The 26,634-nt window shown below is 56.1% G+C and overlaps 11 protein-coding genes across 11 annotated transcripts; 4 read left to right on the top strand and 7 right to left on the bottom strand.

The window, feature by feature from the left end:
* Positions 1–111: 111 nt before the first annotated feature.
* Positions 112–490, bottom strand: N657DRAFT_641663 (uncharacterized protein). The gene has a single exon (XM_062792188.1). It carries the CDS (start codon positions 484–486, stop codon positions 313–315), a length of 174 nt encoding a protein of 57 aa, XP_062651426.1. The 5' UTR covers positions 487–490; the 3' UTR covers positions 112–312.
* Positions 491–1,336: 846 nt separating this feature from the next.
* Positions 1,337–1,713, bottom strand: N657DRAFT_641661 (uncharacterized protein). The gene has a single exon (XM_062792187.1). It carries the CDS (start codon positions 1,512–1,514, stop codon positions 1,350–1,352), a length of 165 nt encoding a protein of 54 aa, XP_062651425.1. The 5' UTR covers positions 1,515–1,713; the 3' UTR covers positions 1,337–1,349.
* Positions 1,709–2,995, bottom strand: N657DRAFT_631433 (uncharacterized protein; the record flags this gene model as incomplete). Its single annotated transcript, XM_062791055.1, has 1 exon — positions 1,709–2,995. One exon carries the CDS (start codon positions 2,993–2,995, stop codon positions 1,709–1,711), a length of 1,287 nt encoding a protein of 428 aa, XP_062651424.1.
* Positions 2,996–6,311: 3,316 nt separating this feature from the next.
* Positions 6,312–6,870, top strand: N657DRAFT_641659 (uncharacterized protein). The gene has a single exon (XM_062792186.1). The coding sequence runs from the start codon at positions 6,494–6,496 to the stop codon at positions 6,788–6,790; it is 297 nt and encodes a 98-aa protein (XP_062651423.1). The 5' UTR covers positions 6,312–6,493; the 3' UTR covers positions 6,791–6,870.
* A 2,027-nt stretch (positions 6,871–8,897) lies between these two features.
* Positions 8,898–11,489, bottom strand: N657DRAFT_704836 (uncharacterized protein; the record flags this gene model as incomplete). The annotated part of the gene is made up of 2 exons (XM_062797379.1): positions 8,898–10,981; positions 11,053–11,489. The coding sequence occupies 2 exons, from the start codon at positions 11,487–11,489 to the stop codon at positions 9,175–9,177; spliced, it is 2,244 nt and encodes a 747-aa protein (XP_062651422.1). The 3' UTR covers positions 8,898–9,174.
* Positions 11,490–12,701: 1,212 nt separating this feature from the next.
* N657DRAFT_566868 (glycosyltransferase family 3 protein) lies at positions 12,702–15,066 on the bottom strand (the record flags this gene model as incomplete). The annotated part of the gene is made up of 5 exons (XM_062788457.1): positions 12,702–12,786; positions 12,844–14,399; positions 14,461–14,736; positions 14,828–14,925; positions 14,982–15,066. The coding sequence occupies 5 exons, from the start codon at positions 15,064–15,066 to the stop codon at positions 12,702–12,704; spliced, it is 2,100 nt and encodes a 699-aa protein (XP_062651421.1).
* A 1,316-nt stretch (positions 15,067–16,382) lies between these two features.
* Positions 16,383–17,228, top strand: N657DRAFT_221102 (uncharacterized protein). The gene has a single exon (XM_062786284.1). The coding sequence runs from the start codon at positions 16,556–16,558 to the stop codon at positions 17,114–17,116; it is 561 nt and encodes a 186-aa protein (XP_062651420.1). The 5' UTR covers positions 16,383–16,555; the 3' UTR covers positions 17,117–17,228.
* A 789-nt stretch (positions 17,229–18,017) lies between these two features.
* On the top strand, positions 18,018–18,628 carry N657DRAFT_221071 (uncharacterized protein). Its single transcript, XM_062786283.1, has one exon. It carries the CDS (start codon positions 18,072–18,074, stop codon positions 18,411–18,413), a length of 342 nt encoding a protein of 113 aa, XP_062651419.1. The 5' UTR covers positions 18,018–18,071; the 3' UTR covers positions 18,414–18,628.
* A 446-nt stretch (positions 18,629–19,074) lies between these two features.
* Positions 19,075–19,685, bottom strand: N657DRAFT_221109 (uncharacterized protein). The gene has a single exon (XM_062786285.1). The coding sequence runs from the start codon at positions 19,487–19,489 to the stop codon at positions 19,169–19,171; it is 321 nt and encodes a 106-aa protein (XP_062651418.1). The 5' UTR covers positions 19,490–19,685; the 3' UTR covers positions 19,075–19,168.
* Positions 19,686–19,977: 292 nt separating this feature from the next.
* N657DRAFT_653812 (Pkinase-domain-containing protein) lies at positions 19,978–23,502 on the top strand (the record flags this gene model as incomplete). The annotated part of the gene is made up of 3 exons (XM_062794445.1): positions 19,978–21,338; positions 21,401–23,158; positions 23,220–23,502. The coding sequence occupies 3 exons, from the start codon at positions 19,978–19,980 to the stop codon at positions 23,500–23,502; spliced, it is 3,402 nt and encodes a 1,133-aa protein (XP_062651417.1).
* Positions 23,503–24,594: 1,092 nt separating this feature from the next.
* On the bottom strand, positions 24,595–26,610 carry N657DRAFT_653811 (uncharacterized protein; the record flags this gene model as incomplete). The annotated part of the gene is made up of 2 exons (XM_062794444.1): positions 24,595–24,897; positions 24,958–26,610. The coding sequence occupies 2 exons, from the start codon at positions 26,608–26,610 to the stop codon at positions 24,595–24,597; spliced, it is 1,956 nt and encodes a 651-aa protein (XP_062651416.1).
* Between the last annotated feature and the right edge of the window lie 24 nt (positions 26,611–26,634).

Here is a 26,634-nt window from a genome sequence, read left to right as displayed (position 1 = left end):
AGAAACTTGAATAAAAGCTGGATGCATGGGGTTGAGCCAGACTAAAAATTAAAAACGGTGAATGTATACGATCGTTTTCCTTTTTTCTTTTTTTTTTTTTTTTTTAGCACACTGCGCTCTTGAACCTCTTCGATCACCGCCCCCTGAAACCGTGATCGTCCTCTCCCGTCACCGGCATCTACCCTGCCCGGGCCGCACGAACTTCAAAAGTTGCTGGGATGACTGCACTACACATAAGCTCGATACCTATGTAACGTACGAAGCCCTCAACTGCTGATCCATAGCTGATTTGAGGCTAAGCCAAACAACTCATTATTTGCATCGAGCAACTCCTCGCTCGTGCACCGCGATGCTCATCCAGTGACCAACCAATCCATTGCCACAAGCCCCTTTGCTACCTATTGGGCCGGATGCCCCCGTACATCCTCTCATCCGGGGGACTAGGGACAAACGGACGGGAGTGGCCAACCTTGAAAATGATCCCATGAAGGTATGAAGATGTCGGTGTCTGACAAGGCGGGGTAGGCAACCAAACATCCAGCAGCAGTTAGGTCGCCCCTGAGTTGAACTCAACAAAGTAGAGCGTGGCGCCAAGACGAGAGGTTCACCACACAGTCGGCGTCAAACCACACCTTCCCGATACAGATGTTCTCGCCGAATCAAATCCACTTCAAGTTTCTTGAAAATTGCTTCCACCTCCTCTTCCACTCCTGTCACACCTGAGGCGCGCTAACTCATGTGGAAAATATCTACAGTCGCATCCCGTGCCTGCGTTCGCCGTTTATCACAAGCGTTACATGGTCCCTGCATCACACACATGGTGGTGGAGCTGCGAGGTGCCTTGAGACAGAAGCGAGGCCATACCCGATATTTGTATCGCACGGTTTTCTTGTGCTAATCGCTCAGCAAAGCGGGATCTTCTACCCATGATCTTTGCTCTGGAATGCGCGCAACGACACGTTCCGAGGGTTATTTCTAGCGGAGGGGCCCTTCGCTTCGAGCGGTGGCAGGGGACAGGATGCATTGAAACAATAAGCCCTTGCAACGAACGGACGGAGATGGTATCCAGCACCCCAGAAACGGAGACAGACGAAAGAAGGGTTTGTCGAAATAAAGGCTTCCAGAACAAAGAAGACCACTGTCAGCCCTGTATTCTTGTGAACCCGAGGTCGGTGCACCCAGGGATGAGACTGTCTCAGCGAAGAGGCATCCCGGCCATCTAAAACCGGGAGCATATCGGACCGCGCTTGGTCCCTGTTTCGACTGATTCCAGCGGGCGCAGATAACGCGTGGAAACATGTGGCGAAAGAAAGTCTGGATTTCAGGTCCGAGTGTCAGTTCTGTTCTTTTTACATTGTCACAGCTGGGTTGGGATCGCCAGGAATGTAGAGCTGGGATAATGAGCTTGAAGATGCTGAACGGAGCATTCTTCTTGATTTGTTACTGTAGATCCTCAAAGTGAGAACAAAGACAGGAAAGAAATGCCAGATAATCAGTCTGAGCCGTGGTATCATCATCCCAAAAACAAAACCCAGTTATGCCATGTAGTGTCGGCTCAACCCAATCTTTCACTTCCCTAACGCCTGCTTTCCCAGCAACTTTGTGTGCTCCAATGATAAAAAGCGCCGTAGATCCTGACCCAACGAACCCATCCGCCCGCCTATCAGACGCCCTGTAAATGCAAATTCAACTCAGATCGCTCATTGTTTTAGACCTTCCCCGTTAATTTGACGCTCCTCCGCCGGGCCGCCAACCCGCCCAGGATCCCCCGCTTCGTCGCCGCCGTCGCAGCCGCCGCCGGCCCGGGTGACGTGGGCGACATGATGTCGCTGGGCGGCGACGGCGCCCCGCCCATGACGGTCGCGTTGCGCTTCACCGCCCGCAGTATGTCGGTGTAGGTGATGGGTGTCATGGGCGTCTTGGGCTGCTGCTCATGCTTTGCTGTGTCGGGTTCGGGCCCTCCCTCGTCGCCATGCACCACTGTGGCCGGTGGTGGTGGTGGTGGTGACTGCACCGAGCTCCTGTTGGATGATAGTGCGTCCAGTTTCGGCATCGACGTCTGCGGCCCCGGACTCAGTGCTGGCCTGCTGCGCTTCCGGACCAAGCTGAGGGACCGCGTGACTCCCTTGAGCAGCGCCGTTGGCGTGCGCGGCGTCTTGGCCGTCTGGCTCTCGCCCTCGAGGCTGTCGAGCGCCTTGGGCATGTTTAACGAGTAACTGCTGCCGTTTGCGTACGGGTCAATGCTGAGGAAGGGCGGTTTCTTCTTGATTAGGATTTCAGATAGGAGGATGCTGCTTCTCCTGTTGGGCGTCGTGTTCTTGCTAGGACGGGACTGGGAATATCGCGACGAAGCGGTGCTTGCCGGGGTGATTGGCCGATCCTCTGTCGTAGCGGATGCTGCCGTCTGAGGTTTGGTGAGAGCGGACGACTCGGTGCTACATCGTGTCCTGGTCGTGCCCAAGGAGGTACTCGAAACGGGTCGTTTCCTTGCGGCAGGCAGGTCGACAATTGACGGCTTGCCCGCGAATACCACTGACACCACCCGAGCCGTGTCCTCATGACTGCTCCTGCTAGTGGGCGAGGTCGGATCCTCCACGCTCGAATCGTAGTCATAGTCGGAGAAGTCGTCGGCGTCGGACGAAACGTCCTCTTCGGACGAGAGGTAGACATCGTGCGGCGTGGTCGCCTGGCCCAGCCCGGTTGCTTCCACGGCACCGCCCAGCTTCATTCCGAGGTTGTCGAGCATCTTGGACACTCGGAGGCCGCTCCTCGGTGGTAGCTCTGGGACATTGTCGCTCGAACGAACGCGCTTGGGGCTTGGGCCCACAGTGTCTTGGGTGTCCATGTCGTAGAACTTGTCAAAGATGGGCTCGTCAAAGGCTGCTGGTTGTGATGAGAGAGGAAAGTCGTCTTTGTCGTCGAGGGTCAGGGTATTTGTGATGTCGATTGCATGGCCTGCCTTCCTCGCGGGAAGAGGTTGGTCCACCAGGGACATATCTTGAGGGAGAAGGTTCAGAGCGAGAGGCTAGAAAGTGACCAACAAGGGAGAGAGCAAAGCTTGAACGTCAATGTCTCAGTCGTATAGAGGCGTGTTTGTCTGAGGGATGGCGGTATGGTATGACTGGCATGGAGGAACACGCCCTGAGAGGTTGGGAGGGTGGGAAGGTATTTTAATGGAAGACGGTGGTGCCCAAGATCGACGAACCCTGGAAGCTCCTGTACATAAGTGGACGTCAAGCGCCGAAAAGCAGCCAAAAACGGTCTGCAGTGACTGGCCCGCCATCACCGTCGGCCGCCAATCTGCTTGGTGGGTGTGGCATGTGGGCGTAAGTGGTGCGCAGGAACCTCCGTCCCGCGATAGTCTATACAAAGAAGCAGGTCCGTTACGAGCAAGAAAGACGGATGAATGGCTCGCCTCGCATGACAAGCCTCCACATGCCAACCCTGTCCCTGCTCCCGGCCGGTCCCCGTCCCCCGCTGATCCTTGCTCGCCTCTCCACAAGCAGCCAGCCAGGGTCGATTCTTTCGTGTCATCAACAGCATCTTCGGTTGTACTCAGGAGAGAGTTGGAAACGATAGCATGGAGGGCCTGAACCGAGTCACCAACGCTTTACTGGAAGGAATGATCCGCCCATCTGCTAGAGCCAGCTGAGTGAGGACTGGCCGTCGTCTCGGCTGCGATCGAGGGCCGTCGAAATGGCGAGCCCTGGTTGGCCGTAGCTCTTGTTTCAGGTAGAGCCGACCCTCGGCCTCAACCGACGTGCGAAGTGCCCGCCAAGCGTGCGATTTTCTACCGAACCCATGAACCCACCTCCAAGAAGAATCATCAGTCGCGTCGGGCGAGACTCTTGGATTTCGCATTGTTGGGTTCGCGGCCGGTTTGTGATCCGGGGCTGGAAAAGACCCCCTACTGCGTAAGATGAAAACGGGATTCTCGTTTTCCGGGTCACAGCCACCACTTCGTGACCGGCAGTCAGCCTCTTCCTGTCATCAGCCCCAGCTAGGCCCGGCCAGCCAGTCTGTCAACAGACACTAATTCATCGGCAACGTGACCGCTGCATTCAGTTAACCAATCAGCAGTGACTCGCCATTGCCGCCGTACTGAGTTGGGATTCCGTTCTCGTGCCAATCGCCGTTTATTACCCAAACACTCGGCCCCTCACGAACCTCGCTGCCAATGAAGATTCGCGTGGGGAACTCCTTGGGCAGTTCCCTCGCAGTCGAAACAGCTTCGCGACGACGGAACTTTCTCGCAGCGGCTGGCCGGTGCTGCACACCATCTCTGCAACAAACCCACACACGGTAAGTAGATTGAGAGCTCCGAATTGGGCTGGTCTTCGACTGCACGGCCTCTGCCCGCCCGATTTCTCAGCCAGTTGAGATGCAACAGAGCCTGACGACCCCGATCACCCACCCACCTCTGCATCGGCCGCCCTCCCTGCCCGGTCGCCCTGGATTCGAATGCAAACCAGGATCCTCCGACATCCTCAAGCCATGTTGGCAGAGCCATCCGCCGTGCCCTTGAGCCGGCCGTTCGTGCGGGTGTCGTTCGTTGTTGGCCTTGTTGATGGAGTGTCTGGGTGCCTTACTTACGCAGTACCTAGTTAACATGAATCACGAGATTGCCTTACTGTGGTAAGAACGGCCGGCCGGCCTCTAGATCCCCGGCCGCCAAAACGGAAAGGTTTGTTGTCGGCTTTTCCCACGCTTTGCTCTGAATTCAGCTTAGATTCGAGGCTCGAGCCCCAAAGTGCAACCTAATGAAGGCCGCCGACTTTGTAAGCAACGGCCATTATGGCCCACCAGGGGGAAACAAAACAACGTTGATTATACACAAAACGATGACAGATGTTGGAAAACCATGTCCTTTACTGTGTAGTCTGTTGAACTAACTCCAAGCTCCCTTCTTCGGTTTTCCGCTGGGGGCGGGGGCTTTTTCCCTTTTCCTCCTTGCGCCTCTTCTTGTTCACTCCTATTTCCGTTTCGTTATTCTACTCTAACCTTCTTCACCCCCATTCTTAGCGTCACCATGCACCCTTAATCACCTTCCTCGCTTGATCTATTATCACTTATGAGTTACAATAGGTTACACGACGCATACTATGGACTATGGAGGCTCGTCTTGCAGCCGTACGGACCAACTCAATCCGATCTGCTTGATGGAAGGCACATTCACATGATACCGGGCTGCATAGTGAATCAGCCACCATTGCGGCCAGCTCATTAACTACCTACATGTATTACATGATTGTCGGGTGGGTTGAAAGCTGTCCTGTTCGACGGAGCGCCAAAAGATTGACACGACATAACTGAGTTATTATATTGAAGTGCGGATATGGAGGAATGGACTGCCTACCAACCTCAGCATATAAGAAACAGGACGCTTCCAGCTGTCCACCACATGATTGATATTGAACTCCATGTACCCCAGGCTTCTTCAAGTTATCGTGTTATCAAGACACAGTCTCCTACGGATTCCTAACAAGCACCGCGAGCCACATCACCCACATCACCACTCTCGGGTCAACTCTCTGCAAGTACTTATACTTCTGACTACCCAGCACTGCAGCAAACATGCCCGAGCCAGAGAGCCCAAGGTGCGTTTGCTTACGGCGCATATATTACCGGGCTTGCGGCCATAGCTATACATACACAAGCCGATATGGATGTCACGCCAAATTCCACATCATCAGGATTGAGACGATTCAGCATACTTACAAGTGCGCTCCTTGGGAGATAATGCAGACGTGAGGTAGACCGGCATTTGAGCGGGTCTTGCTGGGAGAAGGCCGGCCGCAACGGGCGGAACTTGGGCCGATGTTGAGCTGGAGACGAGGGAAGCAAAAAGATGGCATCCGTGGAGTTGTGTTTTGGCTTCACGTTTCCACCTTGTGTCTTCCAAGTTTGGCTTTCTGATTGCTTTCCGCGGGAAACGCTGCTTGATGTACTCTATCGTAAATGAATATGCTCCAAATCTCAAGAGCATGCACTTCTTATTACTGAGAAACTCCGACTGTTGGCGGCGTTTTGGTTGGAATACTGTGCCATATCAACAATCCGATCATCAAGCCTCGTGTAAAGGTGGCCGCAATGCCCTTTGCAATGATGATGGTATCAACCATGACAAGAGTCAGTGTAATCAACACGCATTACTTTGCAGGGAATCGTGGCAGCTTGTGAGGAGGACACAGAAGTCAGGCCAACCCAGAAGCGGAAAGAGGAGATGTCTAGTAAGGTATCTATAGTCCAGCGGCAGCGCACATCCATTTGACAAGTCGAGCATAAGAATCAGGTAGACTTAGGCGATTGAACTAACTGTCGTTTCACATTTAGGTAAGTACCTTTAAACTTAGGTTAGGTGTCTTATGAACAAATACTATGGCGATGTTTACCTCCGATTGCAGCTGAGGTTATAGCTTAGTGCACACCCTGGGACCGGCTACCCGTTGCCTTGACGACACTATTGACTAGTGATAAAGTTTTTGAAGGGTAGATGGATGAGGTTGATAGTGTATATACCTTAAATCCGTCCGTCGCTTCATACGGTGTACTTGTAGGAATGGATGGTTGCTACTGCAGTGTCACTATCATGACTGCTGAACAGTGTCCCGTTGCTGTTGAACGCCTTCTCCGTGCTCGAGTTAATGTTACGATAAAACGGCTCTGCACCGTTTTTGCGGGAGCATCGCTGCACTTGGCCCTGGTATGGATGACGCATGACTCTGACCTGTTCAAGGTAGATTCCAAGGGCAATGTAGCATCCGGCTTGATTGTTCGCAGGCTTGTCTAGTCGTTAATTCGGTCGATCATATCAAGCGCTGGGAATGTGAGCGTCGCGTCTGACGTTGAAATGCATCAACTCCTTCCACACCCAGCACTTGCACACCCAACACTTCAACCCTTGAATCTGGCATTGCGTCATGATGAGACAGAGGGTTGCAGACGGACTGTGGTCCAAGCTTCTTAAAGCTTGCAGTCTAACCTAGTACGGCCTAGCGTTATTATCTGTTTCTAATCTTGTCTCGGCTCAGAACCCCACATGCACTGCCGATGCCGAGATCTCGTGTGACCACCCTGGTATTCCTGCGCCCGTAATAAACTTTATCTTCACCTAGGTCCCAGAGCTAGATACGACATACTCTGTCCACAAACGACCGTATCCGTACTGCAGCCTCTCGCCAAGTCAGCAACGCGAAAGTATTCGGTATAGTTACTGAGGAAAAAAGAGGCTGTTCTACGATTCATTCTCCGCCATGGCCGAGACGGAGCACAGAAGTCGAGTTTCGGCTCTTGCGCATCCAACGGAATGCGGAATGCGGCTGACTCGGCTGAGGAACGTCAGAGGACGAATCATTGTTCCGCCTCCACTACCACAAGTTACCGAGTTGAGAGCCAGGCTGACGCTGGGTTTCTGGAAAACGCTCGGCTGGATGCCTCTCCGGCTATGGGCCATCACCGTCTAGGTTCCCGCTCCGGCGGGGCCCTACACCGTTCGGTGTCCATGAATAGGGAATGCTTACCACACAGTTCAGCACCTTATATCATAACTGAGGGACAGCTCAATTAGCAGACTTCAAGACACCTTTATTCATGCGTCTTACCTTGGGTTTTTCTTGGCCTTGTCTTCCTCCTAGTCAAGCCAGCCCCTTGGTTGCCGGCTCAATAAGGCACACGGAGTCATGACATTTTTGATTTCTGACAGTTCTCGCCAAGTATCCTCCGGAACACCAACTGGAATTCAATACTCCTCGTAATCGACACATGCCATGGTGATGCCGGTCGGTATCTGCGTTCGATCACTCATTCATTCATCTTTTACCACAACCCACACTAGCGAACCGAATCCCAGGTAAGCCGTGCGGAAGATCGACCGACCGTGCCGCAGGACGACCGGACTCGCTGCGCTGCAACATAGGTAGTTAGTTGATCTTTGACTTCTTATTTTTGGGTTGCATGGATACGGTACTCACTCGGTCATTGGTTTCTCCCCGACTTCTACCCTTCGCCTTCCGCACCGTCGAGAAACTGAAGTAAAAACAGCATCACCACCATCCCGCTCCCTTGGTCCTGTTGTCACTACACAGCGGGACAGTTGATAGGATGAGGTACCGCGATCCTGCTAATTGGTGGATCTAATGGAACGCGATCGTCTCAGGAAGTCGCCCCTGGATTCGTTCATGTTGGAAGAATACTCCACCCACTTCCGTCCCTTCCAACACATCTCGAGGGGTGTTCGGGTGAGTGGTCTCGAGCAGTTAAAGGATTCATACATGGAGGCCACAAAACGGCCTGTTTGACTGTTGCAAGACACAGCTACAACTCCCAGATGGATTAGGCGCCTTTGACTGTAAGTAATATCAGTCGCGCCAGGGAAGGTTGCTCCAGTCAGTGCCGAACGAGCGTAAACAACTGGCTAGTCAGATATAGCTCGCTGTCTTGGAGGAGCTGCGCTCTGGGAACGGGTTGTCTATCTCCAGCCTTGATGCCGGAAACCCCGTTCTTTCCCAGCACCAGTGCTTCGCGAGTTCGGTCGTCCCTCTCCGGGCAGAGACCAACTTGACGGACCTCAAGCGAAAGACGTAGCCCTCGCGATCATGCTCCGTGTCCCGAGGCATGCTTGGGTTGTTGCGAGCAACTGTCGCGGTATGCATACGTGCAGGGAGCCAGCCGGGAGACTGGAGGAACGTCCCCGTTGCGGTCTGGGGACAACTGTTGATTCAGACGCTCTGTCCGCAAAGTAGGTGAATGCCACACGCCACGCCTAAGGAAGATAGCTGCGTCATCATGAAAACACGAGGGGTATAATACAGAAGAAAAGCCCAGCTTTGAGCACAACGACGCGCACGAAGCACCAAGCACCAAGGGACCAGACTCTCCGTTACTTCCCAGCCTGTCCCAGCTCCCACCTCAGACGCCAGCACGCCAAACTGTCCTTGTTGAACCAGCCAGAAACCATGACAGTTTGTTTGAGTTCCCGCATCTCCCAGGTCTCCCAACAACCAACAAGCCACAAACGCGTTTCCTCTTCTCTCCCGTCTTTCACAGAGAGAGTAACCCCTTTCACGGAGGTGGGGCACTTCTCACAATGATATCGCCCTGTTCGGCGTCACACTCCTTATAGGATGATGTAGAGGCCCCATCAGTCAGGAACATCCACTCCCAGTCCTCCCGACCTCACCGCCACAAATCCAACTTCTCCCTCTTCCTCTCGCCAGCACTGCTCTTCGGCCTCGGCCATTCATTCTCACCACCATCCCCAAACCCATCAGCACCACCACCCACAGACTGCCCTCCATCCATCCCCTTCCTTCCAGCACCCCTGCCTCCAAAACCCTCACTCGGCACCGCCAAAAACCCCCCACCCCCTCCGCCCTCCCCCCTGCCACTGACAAGCACACTCCGTCTGGCCCCGGCGCCACTACTCCACCCGGCCGCGCTGCCGCCCAACACATCCGCCCCCAGACCATAACTACTCAGCGGCCGCTCAGGCCTCATGCCACCCACCGCCGCCGCCGCGTTGTTCAACCCGCCTCCTCTTCTCCCTCCGTGACCGCCACCGCCAACACCGCCAACACGGACAAACGACCAGCCCAGCTGGTCGTCATCGCTCTTGGTGAAGACCTCGAGTTTTGCGGGGAGGTTTGTGAATTCTCCTCCCGCGCCTCCGCCCACGCCTACACCCCCAGCAGGAGGAGGAGCAAAACCAGCGGGAGATGCGAGGGAAGCAGCAAAGGGGTTGTTACTGCTGAAGCGGGGGTTGAAGGAGGAGCCGTTCAGCGAGGAGACAGACCCCTGCGGGCGGTGGCCCCGTCCGCCTCCTCCTGTGAAGGGCGCTGACGGGGGTAGTAAAGGCGGGAAGCCACCATTACCGCCTTGATGGGAGGGTCTGTTCGGGGAGGCGAAGGGCGAGAGGGAACCGCTGCTTGCGGGGCGCGCGAGGCGGCCTTCGGCGAAGGAGGGGGCGGGCGGGGGCAGGCCGAGGAGGAGATCGGGGAAGTTGGGGTCGCGGACGTAGACTGCGCGGAGGTTTGGGAGACCGCCGGAGAGCAGGGAGCCGGCGAGGTAGTTGTAGTAGCTTGCTGTGACGCCCGAGTATTTCGGGGTGGAGGGTGCGGGGGTGATCTCAAAGTGGAGGGACTCGAGGCTGGTGGATGAGAGCGGCGGGATGTTGTGCGTCCCGGCAGCGGCGTGCATGGTGGCGGATACGCTGTCGATGATGGACAGGTGTTTGAGCCGGGGCGTGTAAGCGACAAGGTCCTGCAACGACCATGCGCGGACGCCCGTTCCGTTCAGGGTGAGTACCCTCAACGCCTGCCGCGCCTCGGGCAGGACCAGCCATGCCTTGAGGCCCTCGGACGTGACGTTGGGGATATTGGTCAGAATAAACTCCTCCACGGGAGGGAAAGGCGGCAGCATCTCGTTCCATGCCAGCGCCTCGTCGGTAAATGATGGCGTCTGGCTGATCTTCAGGGCCCGGAGGTTGCTCAAATATCCAAGCACGTGGCGCAGCATGGAGGGCTCCATATCTATCCGGATGAGCTCCAGCACTTCGAGCTTGGTCCACACCCTCCCCGTCGCCAGCGTCTGCAAGCTGTTTTCCGAACCTCCCATGTACGTCATCTTGCGCAATTCGAGGCAACGCGCTTGGACCTCTAGCCGGAGGGTCAGGAAGGCCGGTTCGTCGGTGAAGAGGCCCTCGGGCAAGTCGACGTAGTGCAGATTGGGCGTCACAGCGATGGTCCGGGCCAAATCGGCCTGGCAGGCTTCGCGCAGCATGTAGGGCATCTTGAGGAATTGGACGAGCCGGCCGCGGCGCACTGGGTCTTCGCGAAGCGTCCGACAGAGGAGCTTCAGCCGAGCCTGAGCCGGGTCCTCGGGCTCGCCATTGCGGTCGAAGAAAGAGGACCGTCGTTTCCGGCGCTCGGCTAGGATGGCCTCGAGATCGCAGTAGTGGACGCTGTCGATGCGAATGCTGTGGTATCTGGAGGGTAGAGCTGGATTAGCACTCAGGTCAGGGGGAGAAGGACTGATTCGTAGCTCGGTTCGACGTACAGCAGCTTGACAGCCTCTGCCTTCCACCTCCTACAGATAGCGACGCAATGCGCGAGGTCGCGCAGGTCACACAGCATGCATGCATCCTCGACAGAGCTCTGCTCGCAGGTCGCGTAGCTTTCGTCGCGCGTATGGGGGCAGACGAAGGCAAAGATGCGCTCGAAGATGGCTTCCGGAAACTGGGCAAGGACGGCGGCTGAAGCGCGAGTTGGCCTGGGTTGGAAGTGGTTGGACTGCGCGTATGATCTCGGGTTGTAGGAGCCGGACGGGGAAGAGCCGAAGGCCCGGGAGTCATCAGACCGAGAGTTGCCATAACCGTGCCCGCCGTAGGCCGGAGTCGTCTGCTTTCCACTCGTGCTGCTGCCAAAGCCCGGCATCCGGCTGTGGCTGCTGTCGCCGCCGTTCTTGCGCTTGTCCTTGCGCCTGAAGAACTTCATCGTGCGCAAGCCAGTTGTGGAAGATTGCCCGTGAGAGGGCTAGCTAGAAGAGAGTGAGACAGGAGCGCGAAGTTGAACGAGGTGGGGTCCTGGGATATGCCTATTAGGCGGTCACCGCCTGGCCGGGATATAGGTAAGGTACAGTACATACCGCGTACCCCTGTTTCCTCAGGTACATTAGGTTACCTTAGGAACTTACTCCGGCAGTAGGCGGCTATTGCCTTAGGAGTGCTTACCTTACCGTAGATACATACCTTACCTGAATCACCCGACGGTACCTGTTGTAACAGACCGCCTCTGCTCGACAGAGAGAGGAGGCGTATGTCTCTCTGTTACAACAACGCAAGGTTCCCTGAGGTTGGAACTCATCAACCGTGTCGATCCTGGTCATGCTCAGGACAGGACTCGCTGATTTCGGGTCAATTTCAGGGCTCAAACTCTCAGATAAGTGAGGGCCAATAAACCAAACATAGCTAGATAAGGCAGGGCTGTGCATAGTTGAGACGAGATGCTGCCACTTGCACCATGTGGTTGTTGCGGGACCCTGGAGGGGTTAGGTACATAGCATAACTCTTTGGGTATCCAGGCAAGCCAGGGCAGGTTTGGATTCATGCGGGGCAAAGGACTCGGGGGCTCCTGAGTCAGTATCTGCAATCTGACATCTTGACTTCAAGCTGTCAACGTCAACAAGAGTTCTGCTATTAAAGGCATCATCTCCAGTCTCGTCTTTGACATTGGTAATATCATTTGCCTACTCGTTAAACAGTAGACTAGCCGACCTGGCTGCCATGAGGGATGTGGTACTTGTCGCAGGTGCTCAGGTTCCTGTCATAAACAGATCTTCGGCTTGGACAGACTTCATCGACATTCAAGATTTGGACCATGGCTAATAATGCAAGACTTTTTACGCGTCAATCTTACAAGTGGCATATAGGTAAGCTACACAAAACTCTGGCTCGTAACCAGCAATTACCGCCCCAATGCTTCCGCCCGCTGCTGTTCCATCTCTCGCCTCGCGTCTCGTACAATCTTGCGGCTGTGCTCCATGACCAACCAACCTTGGATAAGCCCGTCAGCGCGCTATATACGACGCGTACGGCTAATGATGCCCCAGTGGTCGGCCGGCTGTGTGAAAAGCAATGATGATGTCTTTACCATGATGCAAATTAGGTGCTGTCCAGAGTGCTGTAATAACCGAAGTGGTCTGGCAGCTCAGTTGCCGTTCGTCGGGAGCCCCGCAGACGACTTGGTTCTCAGCGTGAGCGGGAACGGGTACTCGTCAGGGTCCTCCTCCTCACTGTGTAACGTGATTAGCCAACGGTCTGCAACAAGGGGTGCATCTCGCGATACGTACGGAAGCTTCCACGCGACATAATCTTCGGTGCTGAGACCCTCGTGGCTCTCCTGGAGGCTTGCGAAGTCTCCAGGAGTCATCATGCCCGTCCGATCCCGAGGCGAGCCGGGCACTGAGAAAGGCCGCGAGATCTTCTGATCCACGCCCGGGATGTAGTCCTCCTCCTCTTCGCCGTTGAAAGACATGGGGTATGCCCGTCTCAGAGCAAGCTGCCGGGCCTTGACGTACTCCATGCCCATCCTCTTCCAGTCAAGCAGGTCGCTCAACCGCTCGGTCCGGTTCCGCTGGTTGATGCGTTGCCTGCGGCTCTTCTGCGCAAACTCGAACATGTACGACGTGAGCTGGTTGACCGAGTCGTCGACTCCCTTGGTACGACGATCCACAATGTAGATGCCGTAGTCGCTCGAGTTCTCAATCAGCTCCTCCATGTAGCACCCGAACCCCGAGAGATTGGTCGTGATGCTCGGTACGCCCATCACGGTGCACTCGGCCGGCGTGTAACCCCACGGCTCATAGTAAGACGCGAACACGCCCAGGTGCGTGCCCCGCACGAAGTCATCGTAGTCGAGGGGCAGCACCGGGTTCGCGGAGTTCAGGAACTCGGGGTGGAAGACGATCTTGACCCGGTCGCTGGGGTGGTTGAAGAGCTGCACCCGGCGAATCTGGTTCAGAATCGGATCCTCATGGTCGTTAACCATGTTGTGCGTAACGATTGGCGGCAGCCCATGTCTCTTCATGGCAAACAAGCGCCGGCGGAGCAACACGCGATCCTGGCTGGAAATGAGCTCCTTCTCTTCGGGCATTGGGTCGCCATCATGCCACTTAAGGGACCGTTCAAAGATGCGGCGGCCAATATTCCTCTCGATCGTGTCCACTGTGTCCCTGAGAGACTTGATCACGGCCTGTCCTTTCAGAGCCTCGACCGTCAGCGATGACGTCTGAGCGGGCATGATGATGAAGGCGACCACCGTCGTCTTGCTGCCGGACGCCTTGAGCCGGTGGTTCAACCGGGCCAGCGATTCAATGAACATATCGACACCCTTATTCCGGAACTCGTACCGTCCGGCCGTGAAGAAGTAGAGTGTGTTCTCCGGGTCGAAGTCATAGTGGCCGTAGAAATGGCCCCGCACAAAGTCGTGGATCTTCTCCTTGGACTGCTGGTGCAGATTCTGGAACTCGTGGACAGCCGAGAACTTTGTGACGTTGAGCCCGTTGGGAAGTACTCCGTCGGGCTTCCGCTTGAGCAGATGCTCGCTTTCGTACGCCGTGATATGGGAGACGGTGGTGAAGACGTCGCAGGAATGCGCTGCCGCCCGCTCAATGCAGTACCGGTGATAGATGCCCCGCTTGCCCGCCTCAGCATCAACGTCGAAATGCTGGAGGTTGTTGTAGAAATCCACCGAGCCGGCGCACAGATACCGGCCCAACAGGGTGGCATGAGTGGTGAAGATTGTCGTCACATCAATCTGTCGCTTCCTGGTCAGGGGCAAAGCAACGCCTGCCAACCACTCGTGAAAGTGGGCGATGACCGCTTTCTTTTTCTCGTGGCACACGTACTGTAGTCGGCCTGTTAGCCGGCTGCGCCACAGGAATGTGTATAGATTACTTGTTACTGACCTCCCCAAGGAACCATGCGACAAGGTAGCCAAAGACGACGGCCTCGTTGGTCTCGTCATCGTTGTCAGGCGACGGAATGGAGGCAACATTCCACAAGTCGGCCTTCCACTCGTTCATGTAGCCGTATGCCGTCTTGGTGTCGAAGAGAAGGACTCGGGGCGCGCCCTCAATCAGCCAGCGCCCATACAGTATCCCAATGCCGCGGTCTTTCATGGACTGGATGGTCGCAGCCAGTTCGGGATTGGTGGGCTCCATGGCCTCGACCTCGACGGCCGCCTGATGTCTTGTTAGTATTGCCTTAGATAGGCGTTCTCCGAGACAAAACCATCCAAGCCCAATGTGATAGATCCAGAAGAGTGAGACCTACAGACTGGTGATTGAGGGGTCCAATGAGAGTGTAGCGGTCGCCATATTCAGCCGTGGTTACCGGGGCCTTGGACTTGATGACCGAGTAGATGCCCCCAACTGAACAGCAAAGTTAGCCGGGTCCACCAGCCAGTCTGCGCGACGGGCGAGCATACCTCGATGTGCGACTTCAGTTGCAATCTCAAATAGGACATGATTTCTAACCTCGCGCCGCTCGCGGTCCGTGTCTTCGTTGGCCATTTTGGAGGCGAAGGCACAAGGCTTGTTTCGAGGAAGCCTGCGTTAGCAGGAATGCGATGTCGCAGACTAGAGCGTAATATTCAATCCACGCTGTGGTCTACTGGCGCGCCGAACGAGGACCGAGGAGAAGAAGAATGGGATGGTGGGTCGCCGGCCGAGAATCTAAGACAGCTTACACAGCGGGACGAGATATTTGGAGAAAGATTGAGATGACTGGCAGAATGCCTACTCCGTAACCCCAGATGACTTTCCTCCGGAATTCAAGCAAGGAATGTGTCGGGAGCCAGCCGAGATTGCGGCCAGACTGGGGGCGGGGATCACTGGGATGTTTATACCGTAAACCGGGCCGGATGCAGCACAGGGCGGGGTGACGTCGGATGCAGGCGCTGCGTCGCAGACAAGCGCGGCTCAATCGGCAGCGAAGCAGGTCGAAGCAACTCAGAACTGAATTTGGAAAGGTGCCAACAAGACGATCCTGATGGGTGCCGGGAGGCGGAAGGGGGAGGCGTTTTGCCGCGAATGGCGGGCTTCCGAGAGCTGCGGCTCGTGTTGGTTGGTGAGGCAAGGCAGTGATGCAGCTTGAAGCTTGCCTGTTGCTGCGAAAACCCGTCAGGGGAGCTCTTCCCCATTGAGCGAGGGTAAGGTAAGGGAAGGTAACGGAAAGAATTCGGAGGACCGTAATTTCACCTGTCACCCGCTCCCCTCGCCGTTCCTTGCTTTACGCAAAGCCCGTTGAGTGTAATAACATTCCACTGAATCTACGAGACTTTTAAATCAGATAATCTGTGTCCATTATTCTGCGGAGTCTTAGATATTCGTGTACCTTACTTAGTCTTCCACCTCAACCTAAGGTATTCTGTTCAACCGTCCCCAATGCCTAGGTCATAACTTGACACTACACTTGATTTAGGAACGGGGTATTTACAAGTACATGTCCCAGTTGTCTTGGCGTGGTATCGTCCCCACGAAAACCCAGAGCATGACGACATTGGGTGGGCCTCTGGGCAAGGGTCGCGCATATTCATCCTGCATGTTTCGGGTCCCAAAGTGCATCAGGTCTCTCAACCGCCAGAGGAAACGTACAGGAAAATAATCAATCTGCGAGTTCCTGGGAGGATAGATTTTTATTTGGCGCATGTGCATATCTTGAATCCATCATTTTATTTTACTGCTGTCGTCGCCTTCTTCTATACAGGTCTATGCAACGGGTACAGCAGTGAATTGAAAACGGATCTTATAAAACGCCGAGATCTTCACCACCCGGGACTTCAACCGCCAAAAGAGATCCGCTGCCACGGGAAATCATTACTTCATACATTTCGTAGACACATCATCGAGCGCCATTATGGTAGATCTCTCTCTTCAAAACCTTGGTAGCAGCCAGTCACCATCAACCGTGGCAAGGCTCCATGATTCTTTCATCCTGTCCCAAGTGATTCTTGGATCTGCCCTGTGTGAACAGCAAGCTGTTCTCAGATGAATTAGACTAATGCAATCCTTTAATCTGGCGGTTGGCAATTTCATTCTCGAATGTTGTCTCCTGACAGGCCAGGAACAACGACATTGTCCAGGAGAGTCACCAAGTCTAACAAAGAGACGAGACAAACAGGCAGGAACTCCCCTCTTCCGGTACTTTCATCTTTGTTATGGGAGAAACACACAGAGGACAAAGAAAACATCAAGACATATATTAAGCGTCAAACCCTTCAAGGTACGCCGCACAGACATGACACGCCTATCCTTGGGCAGGAATGGCGCACAACCTACATCAGACAGACAGCAGGACACTTTCATCAGGGGTGCAGTGTATTACCAACGATGGCGCGACCACCGAGAGGGCCTCGAGGCCATCGAGGCAATCACAGTAACGGCATCCACAAGCACAATCGCAATGGAGTGCATGGACACGGCAATGGCAATGTCATTGGCGGGTATCAGAGCGGCGGCGGGAACCACGGCAGTCAGTAGAATTGGAATGGAAACCGAAAAGGCTTTGGTCAGAACAACAGCAATGGTAGGGATCAAGCCGGCGGCGACCTCAGCAACATAAACAGCAACAACAACAACCACCGCAAAGGCAGTAATAACAACCGGAATGGTGATGGTTAGCAACAGGACTGGAGCCAATACCTCTACAATCTCTTGACTTTGGGGAACGCAACCGAGAAGCCTGGTAAGCTTACGAGCTTGATCGCAGTAGCCGCCGTTTCGCTCGACTCTGCGGTCAGGAAGCAACCGGGGCGTGGCAAAACAAAGCAGCAAATTGCTCGAGAGCTCAAGCTGCCATGGCAAGCTTGCCAGAAGCTTCATGAGCTGACGGGATATTTGATGGAGGGGCTCCTTGAGCCTGACCCTGACATGGACGGTGACATCCCGATGGGCGACGGCGGCCTGCGACAGCTACGGCCGAACATGTGCCAATGTTGACAATATTGAGCTTGGGAAAGTGCTGCTCGATGCCATGGTGGGCCATCTCGGACGGCCATGAGCGATCCTAGATGTGGCTGGTTTTCTTGCGCCGAAAGACTGACCGATAGCAGGCCTTCTTTTCACGGTACGGATCCAGAATTGTGAAGTACAGACGCTTGAGATACCTTAGCTGTCCGAACCCGAGATAGTTGGAGGAATACTCCGTACCTTGTGGCTAATCACCAGGTTCGAGGTAGGTACCAGTAGAGCTTTTGGTACAGAACACTAGAAGCCCCGTTTGGATTAAAAATAGCAGTCCTCATAACGGTCAGAAGGCAACCTAGCGGCACAGCCTGAAGATGGGGGAAGGTCTAAAAGTCCCGCACACAGAACACCGACCGGAGGAAATGAAAGTGAACGTAACGTGATAACAGAGTAGACACTTAGGAGGCCAAGCTCTATCAAGTGACGGGTATCCGTCTTGAATTACATATTTTGAACAATGATACGAAGGTGACTACCAGGTTGGCATTGTTGGCCGTTTACAAGGCAAGGATGAACTCCTGAAGGAGATCACGTGCAATGGACGATGGTCCATGCTTTGCTGTGGCCTAGTTCCAGCTTGGTCTGGCTCTTCCACAGTTTCCTGTCCCAGTTCCTCGTCAACAACCCCCATGATACCTCCACCTTCGACAACGCGCACCGCATCTCGGGACGCTTCGCCGCAGCTCAGCGTTGGCGGCAAACCACTGGTACCTCTAGCGATCCATGCTGCAGCTTATTGCCGCCGTTACCGTTCTCCGGACACCATCAATTGCCAGCATGATGGGTTTCGTCAGCTTCGGGATGCGGGGCTAACAAGCATATCGGTCGGAGTCCACCATCGTCCGCTGAGAAAACGTCGACACCGGCTCCGAAAGGGTATTAAAAAGGATTAAAATCGTGGAATTTATGTTTTTGACGACCTTTTTTTCACTTCTTTTTTTTTTCCCATTTCTTTTTTTTTTTTTTTTTGGAGGGAGACATACAGCCCGGTCGCAGCTAGCCCAATGGCTGGAAGCACGCTCCTGCGCAAAGACTGCCCATCGCCGGCAATGCGCGTCGCCAGATATCGCCAGAATTTCCGACTGCTGTACGCCCGTCGTTCTGACTCAACGATCAAACTGCCCTGATTAGAGAGATTGGATTTTGGGGTATTCGGCTGTTCTCGACAACTCTTCCGTCAAGGCCCAATTCCCTTTCTGAGGCGTTCACCACTTTTTGCCGGCATGTAATTGCCATGAGAGAACCGGCTGTCTTCCGAAAAGCCTCGCATGGCTCAACATCTTGAACGACATTAAGGCTAACATTAACACGGAGAAGCCCGGTTCAGGCGGTCTGCAACCTCGCTTCATCCGACACGGATGGAAACAGAGACTGCCCCGTCGCAGGATCGGTTACGTCTGGATGGATGCGGAACTCAAAGGAAAAGCCATCTATCAGTGCAACTGACTCTCGACAGCTAACTTCGCCGTTGCCTTTTCCCTCGCACATCCTGCTATGGGATCAAGGCGCACACATCACAACACCACAGACAGCCACGTCCACTTAGGCTCTTCCGCTGGTCCGCGTCACGTAATGCGGCCTGGCCTGGCGCACCTGTTGGCAGGTGGGTGGGTGGGTGGATCGGGAGCCGGGTTGCATTCGTAAAGCTTCAGGTATCTTGCCCGTGTATAGTGGTATGTGCGTGGTGATATTGTGTCTGCCAGCTGCTGGCATAGTCAGGTTTGGGACTGCTGGGCTGGAATAGGGACGGGGAATTTGGTCCTGGCGGGAGAACCCCGGTGGATGAGATGAAGTGCTTCCTGGTACCTGCTTCTTTGTGGGCTCTCCAGGAAATGCTCGCCTTGCTCGCGGTTCCGGAGCTGCGCAAGGCGAGGCGATATACTACCGCCCGACTGCTTGACGTTGGAGTCTGCGCTGGCGGCTCCAACCAGATGACAGACGGTTTGGGCTCGCCAAACGAAGTTGTCATGGGGTTGCAAGAAAGTTTCGCAGCTTGCGGGACAATCGCCTCTCACTGCGGCCCCCAACAGCATATGAGCGCGAACTGGGAACTCGGCAGTTGATTCTCAATGCAACGCGCAGCAGAAGAGAGACGGATTTGAATTCAGGTTTACACTGCCGGGCCCAGGTAGTCGAGGTTCGCGACACACTCGAACACCGACCTAACCCGTCAGTTTCTAAAGGTACCCGATGTGCAGTACTTGACATCAACTCGATCACCTGGTTGCGCAACCTGAGCTGGGCTAAGGTTCCGGATTGCCCAGGGGCACCTAAGAGCGGGGCCTCTCCCGCGCCCCTCACACAGCGCTATCGCGCCCGCGCAGTGGGTGGGCTGCGCCAGGCTTTCAGCACGTGTCCAGCATGCCCACAGCGGATGACCCGTGGGCGGCCACCCCTGTCTCTCAGCATGGGCGCCGCCTTGACCAACTAAAACTCAGAAGTCGAATCTCGTCGGCCATGGACAACCTTGCACACCATCGGCGCCGAGACAACGCTGCATCACCAAATGGCAGCAGCAGCCACCTCGACAAGCAGCACCGCCGTCAGGACGGGAATAACCTCGGCATGACGACTTCACGCAGATCCAACTTGCCCGCCGCCCTTGCCGTAAATCGGTCGTTTGAACCCCCCAGAGAACGAGAGCGAGAGCGACAGCGTGAGCGTGAGCGAGCCCGGCACCGTCATCTACCGCATCCGCCTCTTGTCCATTCTCGAGGCCGTCCGGACGAGCTATCACTGTCCGAGTCCCATCACCGCCGCCGCGACCACACCCGCAGCCCCGAGCGTCGCAGTAACTGTCCATCCCAACCATCCCACCGTTCACCACGCAGCCATCGAGGCCGTTCCCGTTCGCCAGGAACCGCCCATCGCCGCGAGCCTCGTGCCTCACCTGGTCGTCGAGCATCAGACCACGCCTCTTCAAGGTCTAAAAAGGAGACCCGCGAACAGCTAGAACCTCACGGCCGACGCCGTGCATCGCGATCGCCAGCACCAAGCAAGCGCCGACGAAGCCCTAGCCCTTCCCTTGCTGCGGAGACGAGGTCGAAAAAGGCCCGGCAAAACGCCAGTCCTTCAAGGCCGGAGAGTGGCGTGCGGCCGGAACTTCTGCAGTCAAGGGCTGACCGTGACACTTCTCCCCGTTCTCATCGGGCCCCACCCCATTCACCTCGCGACCGGCGTTCAAAGCCCAGCGGCAGACGGCCTAGCCGTTCGCGGTCCCCAAGTCCTCCTCGTCGACATAGGTCTCGGTCTCCTCGTGGCTACCGAGCCACTCGAACAGAAGGTGAGGGAGCCACCCGCCGTAGGGGTACGTCACCTAGGCATCATCACCGATCGCCTCGCCCGGAGCCCAGACGTCGATCGAGATCACGTCCTCGCAGTTCTCGGAAGCCGCCTGTCGCAGGGGAAAGCCAACGGCCTACTTCATCAGATACTGCATCACGTCGCAGGCCAAGTCCAGATTTCGGCTCGTCACAGGCAGCACACGGACCGGCCCGGGCCCACTCCCCGCCCGGTGGGGGACACCGTAGATCGGGCAAGAAGAGACGAGGCCGTGAAGGATCACGCTCATCCGAGAAGTTTGACCCTGTCTCCGGTGCCAATAGTATCGGGGTGAACATGGCGGCCAGGGGTGGACACCGCGGTGGCTTCAATCCCCCACCGAGCTATCCCAAAGGGCAATTTGACGCCCGCAGCTACGGCCAGTCTCCGGGCCACGGAACCCCCGTCTCATCATTCCACGGCTCACCAACATCTCAGTCACCGTATGGCGGTAGCGGACGGGGCTGGAACCACCAACCGCAGTTTTCTCCCCAAGGGTCAGTCAGCTTCGCTTCATGTTGTTTTTTGCTTGTGAGCCTTCGTAACTGACGCAGCATAGTGGCCAATTCTCGCCCCCATATCCCAATAGCAATTATGGACCTCCAAATGGCCCGCAAGCACACTATCACGGCGGCCAGATACATTCGCCTCCTTATGCACCGACTGGGCCGTCATCTCAATATTCTCCCGGGCCGTACCGCGGAGGTCACAGAGGCGGCTCGTTTCGGGGCGGCCAGTTCCCCGCCCGTGGGGGCCTCCGAGGTGGATTCAAGAGTACACAGTGGCATCCGCAGGGCAACCATGGGCGAAGCCAACCTGGCCCGGCCGAGGGGTCGGACCTGTCGCATGCTGCTTCCCATCAATCTCCCAGCAGTCATGCGGAAAGGCCTTCAGAGAAGGGCGATGTTAGCATGGCAGGTAGCGATAACCCCTTCAGGCCGTCCAAGGACTTGCAAGTTGAGGATTCCAGCAAGGAGGAGCAGCCAAAAGAAGACAGGATGCCACCCCCGAGCCGGCCGCCTCCCACTGGGCCGCAATCCACGACATCTAATAAGTTTAGTTTCAGCATGAAAAACGCGGTTAAACCGGTTGTGGCGGCACCTAGACCCGAGATATCGTCCAAATTCAATGCTGCTCCGGCATCGCGCGATGCACCAACCAGGCCCGCAGGGCAGAAAGCACCTCCTACAAGGCCAGAGCGAGACCGCGGCGGGTTTCCGAAGAACGCGCCCACCGAGCCAGCATCGGCACGACCCCGTCCCGGTGTTCCCACCGGACCCGGCGATCGCAGACCGCTCGAATCCGCCAGGCAGCCAGAGCCCGCCCCGAAAACACAGAAGGTGAAGAAGATCGTCAAGCGTCTCAGGGAGAAGCCTACCCTTCCGCCGGATTTGGCGGCCTCAAAGTCCGTCTTCTTCAGGAAACCGGGGAACGAATCGGTCGTGGGCTCGGGCACGTACGGCAAGGTGTTCAAAGGTTTGAATGTATACACCAAGAACCTTGTTGCTCTCAAGAAGATCCGCATGGAAGGTGAGAGGGACGGGTTTCCGGTGACGGCCGTGCGCGAGATCAAACTCCTCCGCTCGCTCAGCCATAAGAACATTGTCCAGCTGCAGGAGGTCATGGTCGAGGCCAACGACTGCTTCATGGTGTTCGAGTACCTGTCACACGACCTGACGGGTCTGCTCAACCACCCAACATATCAGCTGGAGGAAGGGCACAAGAAGCACTTGGCCCAGCAACTCTTTGAGGGGCTTGACTATCTTCACACGAGGGGCGTGCTCCACCGTGACATCAAGGCCGCCAATATTCTGGTCAGCAGCGACGGCATTCTCAAGCTTGCTGACTTTGGCTTGGCCCGCTTTTATGCAAAACATCACCAGCTAGACTACACCAACCGTGTCATCACCATCTGGTACCGGTCGCCCGAATTATTGCTTGGAGAGACGCAGTATGGTCCGGCAGTGGACATCTGGAGCGCCGCCTGCGTGCTGGTGGAGATCTTCACCAAGCGGGCCATCTTCCCCGGGGACGGCAGCGAGATCAACCAGCTGGACAAGATTTACTCGGTGCTCGGGACACCGAACCGGAAAAACTGGTCGAACCTGGTTGAGATGCCTTGGTTTGCTCTACTCCGGCCGACCTACCGGAGACCCAATGTATTTGAGGAAAAGTACAAGGAGTTACTCACCCCAGCCGCCTTCGACCTGCTCGCCTCCATGTTCGTCTACGATCCGGATAAGCGCCCTACTGCCGCTCAGGTCTTGAAGCATCCGTACTTTACGACGGAGGAACCGGCTCCACGGCAGGCGATTGAGTAAGCTTTTCTTCTCCGCTCCTAAGGGTTGGGTAAGCTGATACTGACACGTTCCCCACAGGCTCAAGGACATTGGCGGTGAGTGGCACGAGCTTGAGTCGAAAGCTCTCCGGCGTGAGAAGGAAAAGAAGGAGAGGGAGCGCGCACGCGCTGCGCAACAACAGCAGCAGCAGCAACAGTCTGGTCTGAAGGAGGAGGGCCCCGAAAGCGGTAGCGCCCGTGACAGGGAGCGGAAGCGGCCCAATGAAGACGCGGATGCGCAGCGCGAGGCGAAGAGGCCGCATATTGAGCCCAACGGCAAGAGTGCCGGGGCAGCGGCCAGTCAAGCGCCCGGGAGAGGTTGAGAATGCGGGCTTGTTGGTTTGATCATCTCTACCGATCTTCGAGAAAGAGAGGGAGCAGCAAGGCTACCAAGTGGGAGAACCGCTGGCACATTAGACGAGGCGGGCATCAGCAAAGCGGGCGGAAACGAATGAATGTACGACTACTATTCACTAGACGTGACGGGTCATGGCCCTTGGTCAGCATGCATGGACGGGGGTGCCAAGGAGAGCCGGACCGCTGATCAGGCTAGCCCTCGAATTTCCGCGATATGTTCTTGCGTGCTCTGGCACGGCAAGGCCGGTGTTGGTATACATATAATGAGATGACCACATTTACTCAATGACCTATGCTGCCGCCCTGGTGATACGAATCAGACGCTGGTTCCAGTATGACACATGTGAGCTGTGGCGGTCAAGGCGCGATTTTGCAGGCAGTTTCCAACACGAGAACTATGGTGAGGCTGATCTGCCTTTCCAGATGTATCTCACATTGCATACAGACGACATCTCATCGTGGGAAGACGAGTCAAAGTGTAGACACGGCACTTCTCCATCTATACATGCCGGCCTAACGATACTCTAAGTCGAGGCCATGTTCGATTCCAATTCAGACATGATCATGAATCAAACTTGTACTCGCCTGGGTGTAGCAAGCGCCTACCGAAGTCGTCTCAACCCAGATAAAAGCCGCATTCAATTTTTAGAGACCGAGAGACAACCGGTTGCTTTTCATATAAACCTAAGGTACCTTAGACACCTGTAACTGGCCACGTTGAAACCCTCGCCTCCCGATTGCCCAGCTTTCTGCGATAGTCCTGGCCTCATATCTGTTGAGCTCGTCCTACAAGGGTTGAGTCTCCCACAGTCCAAGTTCAAGACTTCAAGTAATGCTCAGAACCACCCTGTTTTACCACAAGCATACCTCTGCCTAGCATTGACAAATCTAGCCGGCAACGATATCCCCCATGTTCGGTCACCTTGTCGAGTTGTCGTCGCCCAAAACGCCAATCGATCACATCAAATACTCCGTCACTCCCCTGGTGAAATTCAAATATAGTTCTTCCATCAAACCCTCATCCCTCGCCGTCAAAGCACTAATTCCTCAACCCAACACTACCTTCTCACCTCCCTCCCCACCTGCCCCTCCCCAAGACCGCCACTGCTCTTCAACAACAACCTCAGACTTCCCTCCGCATGGCTAGCCCTCGTTTCACGCACAAGTTCACCACTCTGCTCCTGTGCCTGTGCCTGCGCCTGCGCCTGCGCCCCGCCAACCCGCCAAGGATTCCAACCCACCCACGACGACGACGACGACGACTCAGTCCCACCGCCCCCTGAAGCCTTACTACCAGTAGAAGCGGCTTCCTGCTGCGGCAACCCGCCACCATCCTCAACAACACTACGACGCCCACTTCGCTCGTGATCACCACCATCGCCACCACCACCACCCACAGACCCGCCCACAACTGCAGTCACCAAGCCAGGCGTACCAACACCGCTCGGAGCAGGCGCAGTTCTCACGCCCAGATGACTGCGGGATGTCTGGGGAAGGGCAGGCTCGCTGAGTAGAGCCGAGGACGAGCTGCTGTTCATGGTGTTGGCCGGTTTCCGACCCGTGTTGCGGGATGAGGAGTCGACGGTACTGTTATGAGTCCTTCCCGAGGCGCGGCCGCTGCTGGTGTCTATTATGGCTGTGGCAAACGAGGCTGATTTTTTGCGAGCTAGTTTGGTGTTGGCGTTGGAGTTGCTTGAGGTGGTGTTGTGAGTAAAAGGTTGCTGGTCTGCGCTGCCAGTAGTGGTGGTGGTTTTGCTGTTGCTGTTTCCGGTTGATGCGGACACGGAGCCCGAGGCCGATGTGCTTGGGTTGTTCCCCAATGCCTTCCGCGCTGCTCTCCCCCGGACCTCGCCCGCCAGCTCGGCGGCGGATTTCTTCTTGGACTTATCCTCCTCGGATGACCTGCTCGAGGACATGATGGTCTCTAGCGTGCCGTACGCGGCACTCCTCCGCCGCCCGCCGGCCCTTCTCCTGGGGTGGGATTGAGCGGAAGCCTCGTCGTCGGAGGTGATGGCTTGCAGAGTTGGACCCCCGGAGCCATGCCCGTGACTCCGGCTGCGACTGTGGCCTTTCCTACGCGATGCGGAGGGAGGTCTCAGGCCGGCGCCTGACATGAATGAAGAGCCGGAACCGTGAGGGGCCACGTGAACCTCGTATTGACTGCTCAGGGAGTACCGGGATCGGGCGCATATCTCAGCAATCCGGTCCAGATCGGCGCTGATGTCGTTGTCTCCGCCGGGAGCTTGGAGGTCAGCCATGAAGCTCTTGAACGAGAAAGCTTCGAGTGGAGGCAGCTTTGGTTCTTCAAGTGCCTGGCGCGATGAGTGCCATGGCCATGGCAACGGCAGCATGCCGCTGCCAGTAGTGGCCTTTTTCGGCTTGTAGGGACGAGACATATTCACTCCATAAGCACTGTCAGAGATCTCAAGGACGTGTCTGTTTATATCAACGTTGATACTGCTGGTAGTACCAACGCCAACACCGCTGACTGTGGGCTGAATGAGCTGCCCAGGTGCACCGCTCCCGGTTGTCGAAGCTGAGGGGAGCGGGACCCGCCTCGAGACAGCGCGGCTGCTGCTCGGGGGCCTGTATTGCCGAGACCGGGAACTGCGAGAGCCTTGGGAAGGCGACGGTCCGCTGTAAGTCCGCACAAGGACGGGTTGGGAGTAGGTGCTGCTCTGGGCACTGGGAGCCCCCGGTGTGTAGCCGTGGCGACGGCCTGCCGACGGGTACTTGCTGTTCAGCTTGTGCAAGGCAGATGCGCGATGAGCGGCCGCGGGATCGGTGACTGGCACCGGTTTGCCTTCGGCAGTGGACGAAGCGAGGGAGGCTGACGGCACCTTGCTTCGCTGGAAGAAAATGGGCGGAAACGAGATAGGGAGGGACGTCCGTCTTGGTATGGAGGAACCGCCAGGAAGTGGACCAGTTGCAGAGGATGAGGGGGAGGGGTCATGGATATGGAGAGCGTCACCAGAGCGTGCCGAGCGGTTCTCCGGGTCTCCAGGACGGCATGAAGAGGCCGGCTCTGCGCTGGCAGCGTCCGCGGCATCGGCGCCTGCACGTTCGGAGGCCATCTGGCGAGGGGCGTGCGGCTTATT

The sequence above is a fragment of the Parathielavia appendiculata genome (genome assembly GCF_033297405.1).
Source record: "Parathielavia appendiculata strain CBS 731.68 unplaced genomic scaffold N657scaffold_2, whole genome shotgun sequence".
NCBI classification, from domain to species: domain Eukaryota; kingdom Fungi; phylum Ascomycota; class Sordariomycetes; order Sordariales; family Chaetomiaceae; genus Parathielavia; species Parathielavia appendiculata.
The sequence above is the reverse complement of the archived record's forward strand: the minus strand, read 5'-3'. Positions and strand labels throughout refer to the sequence as shown.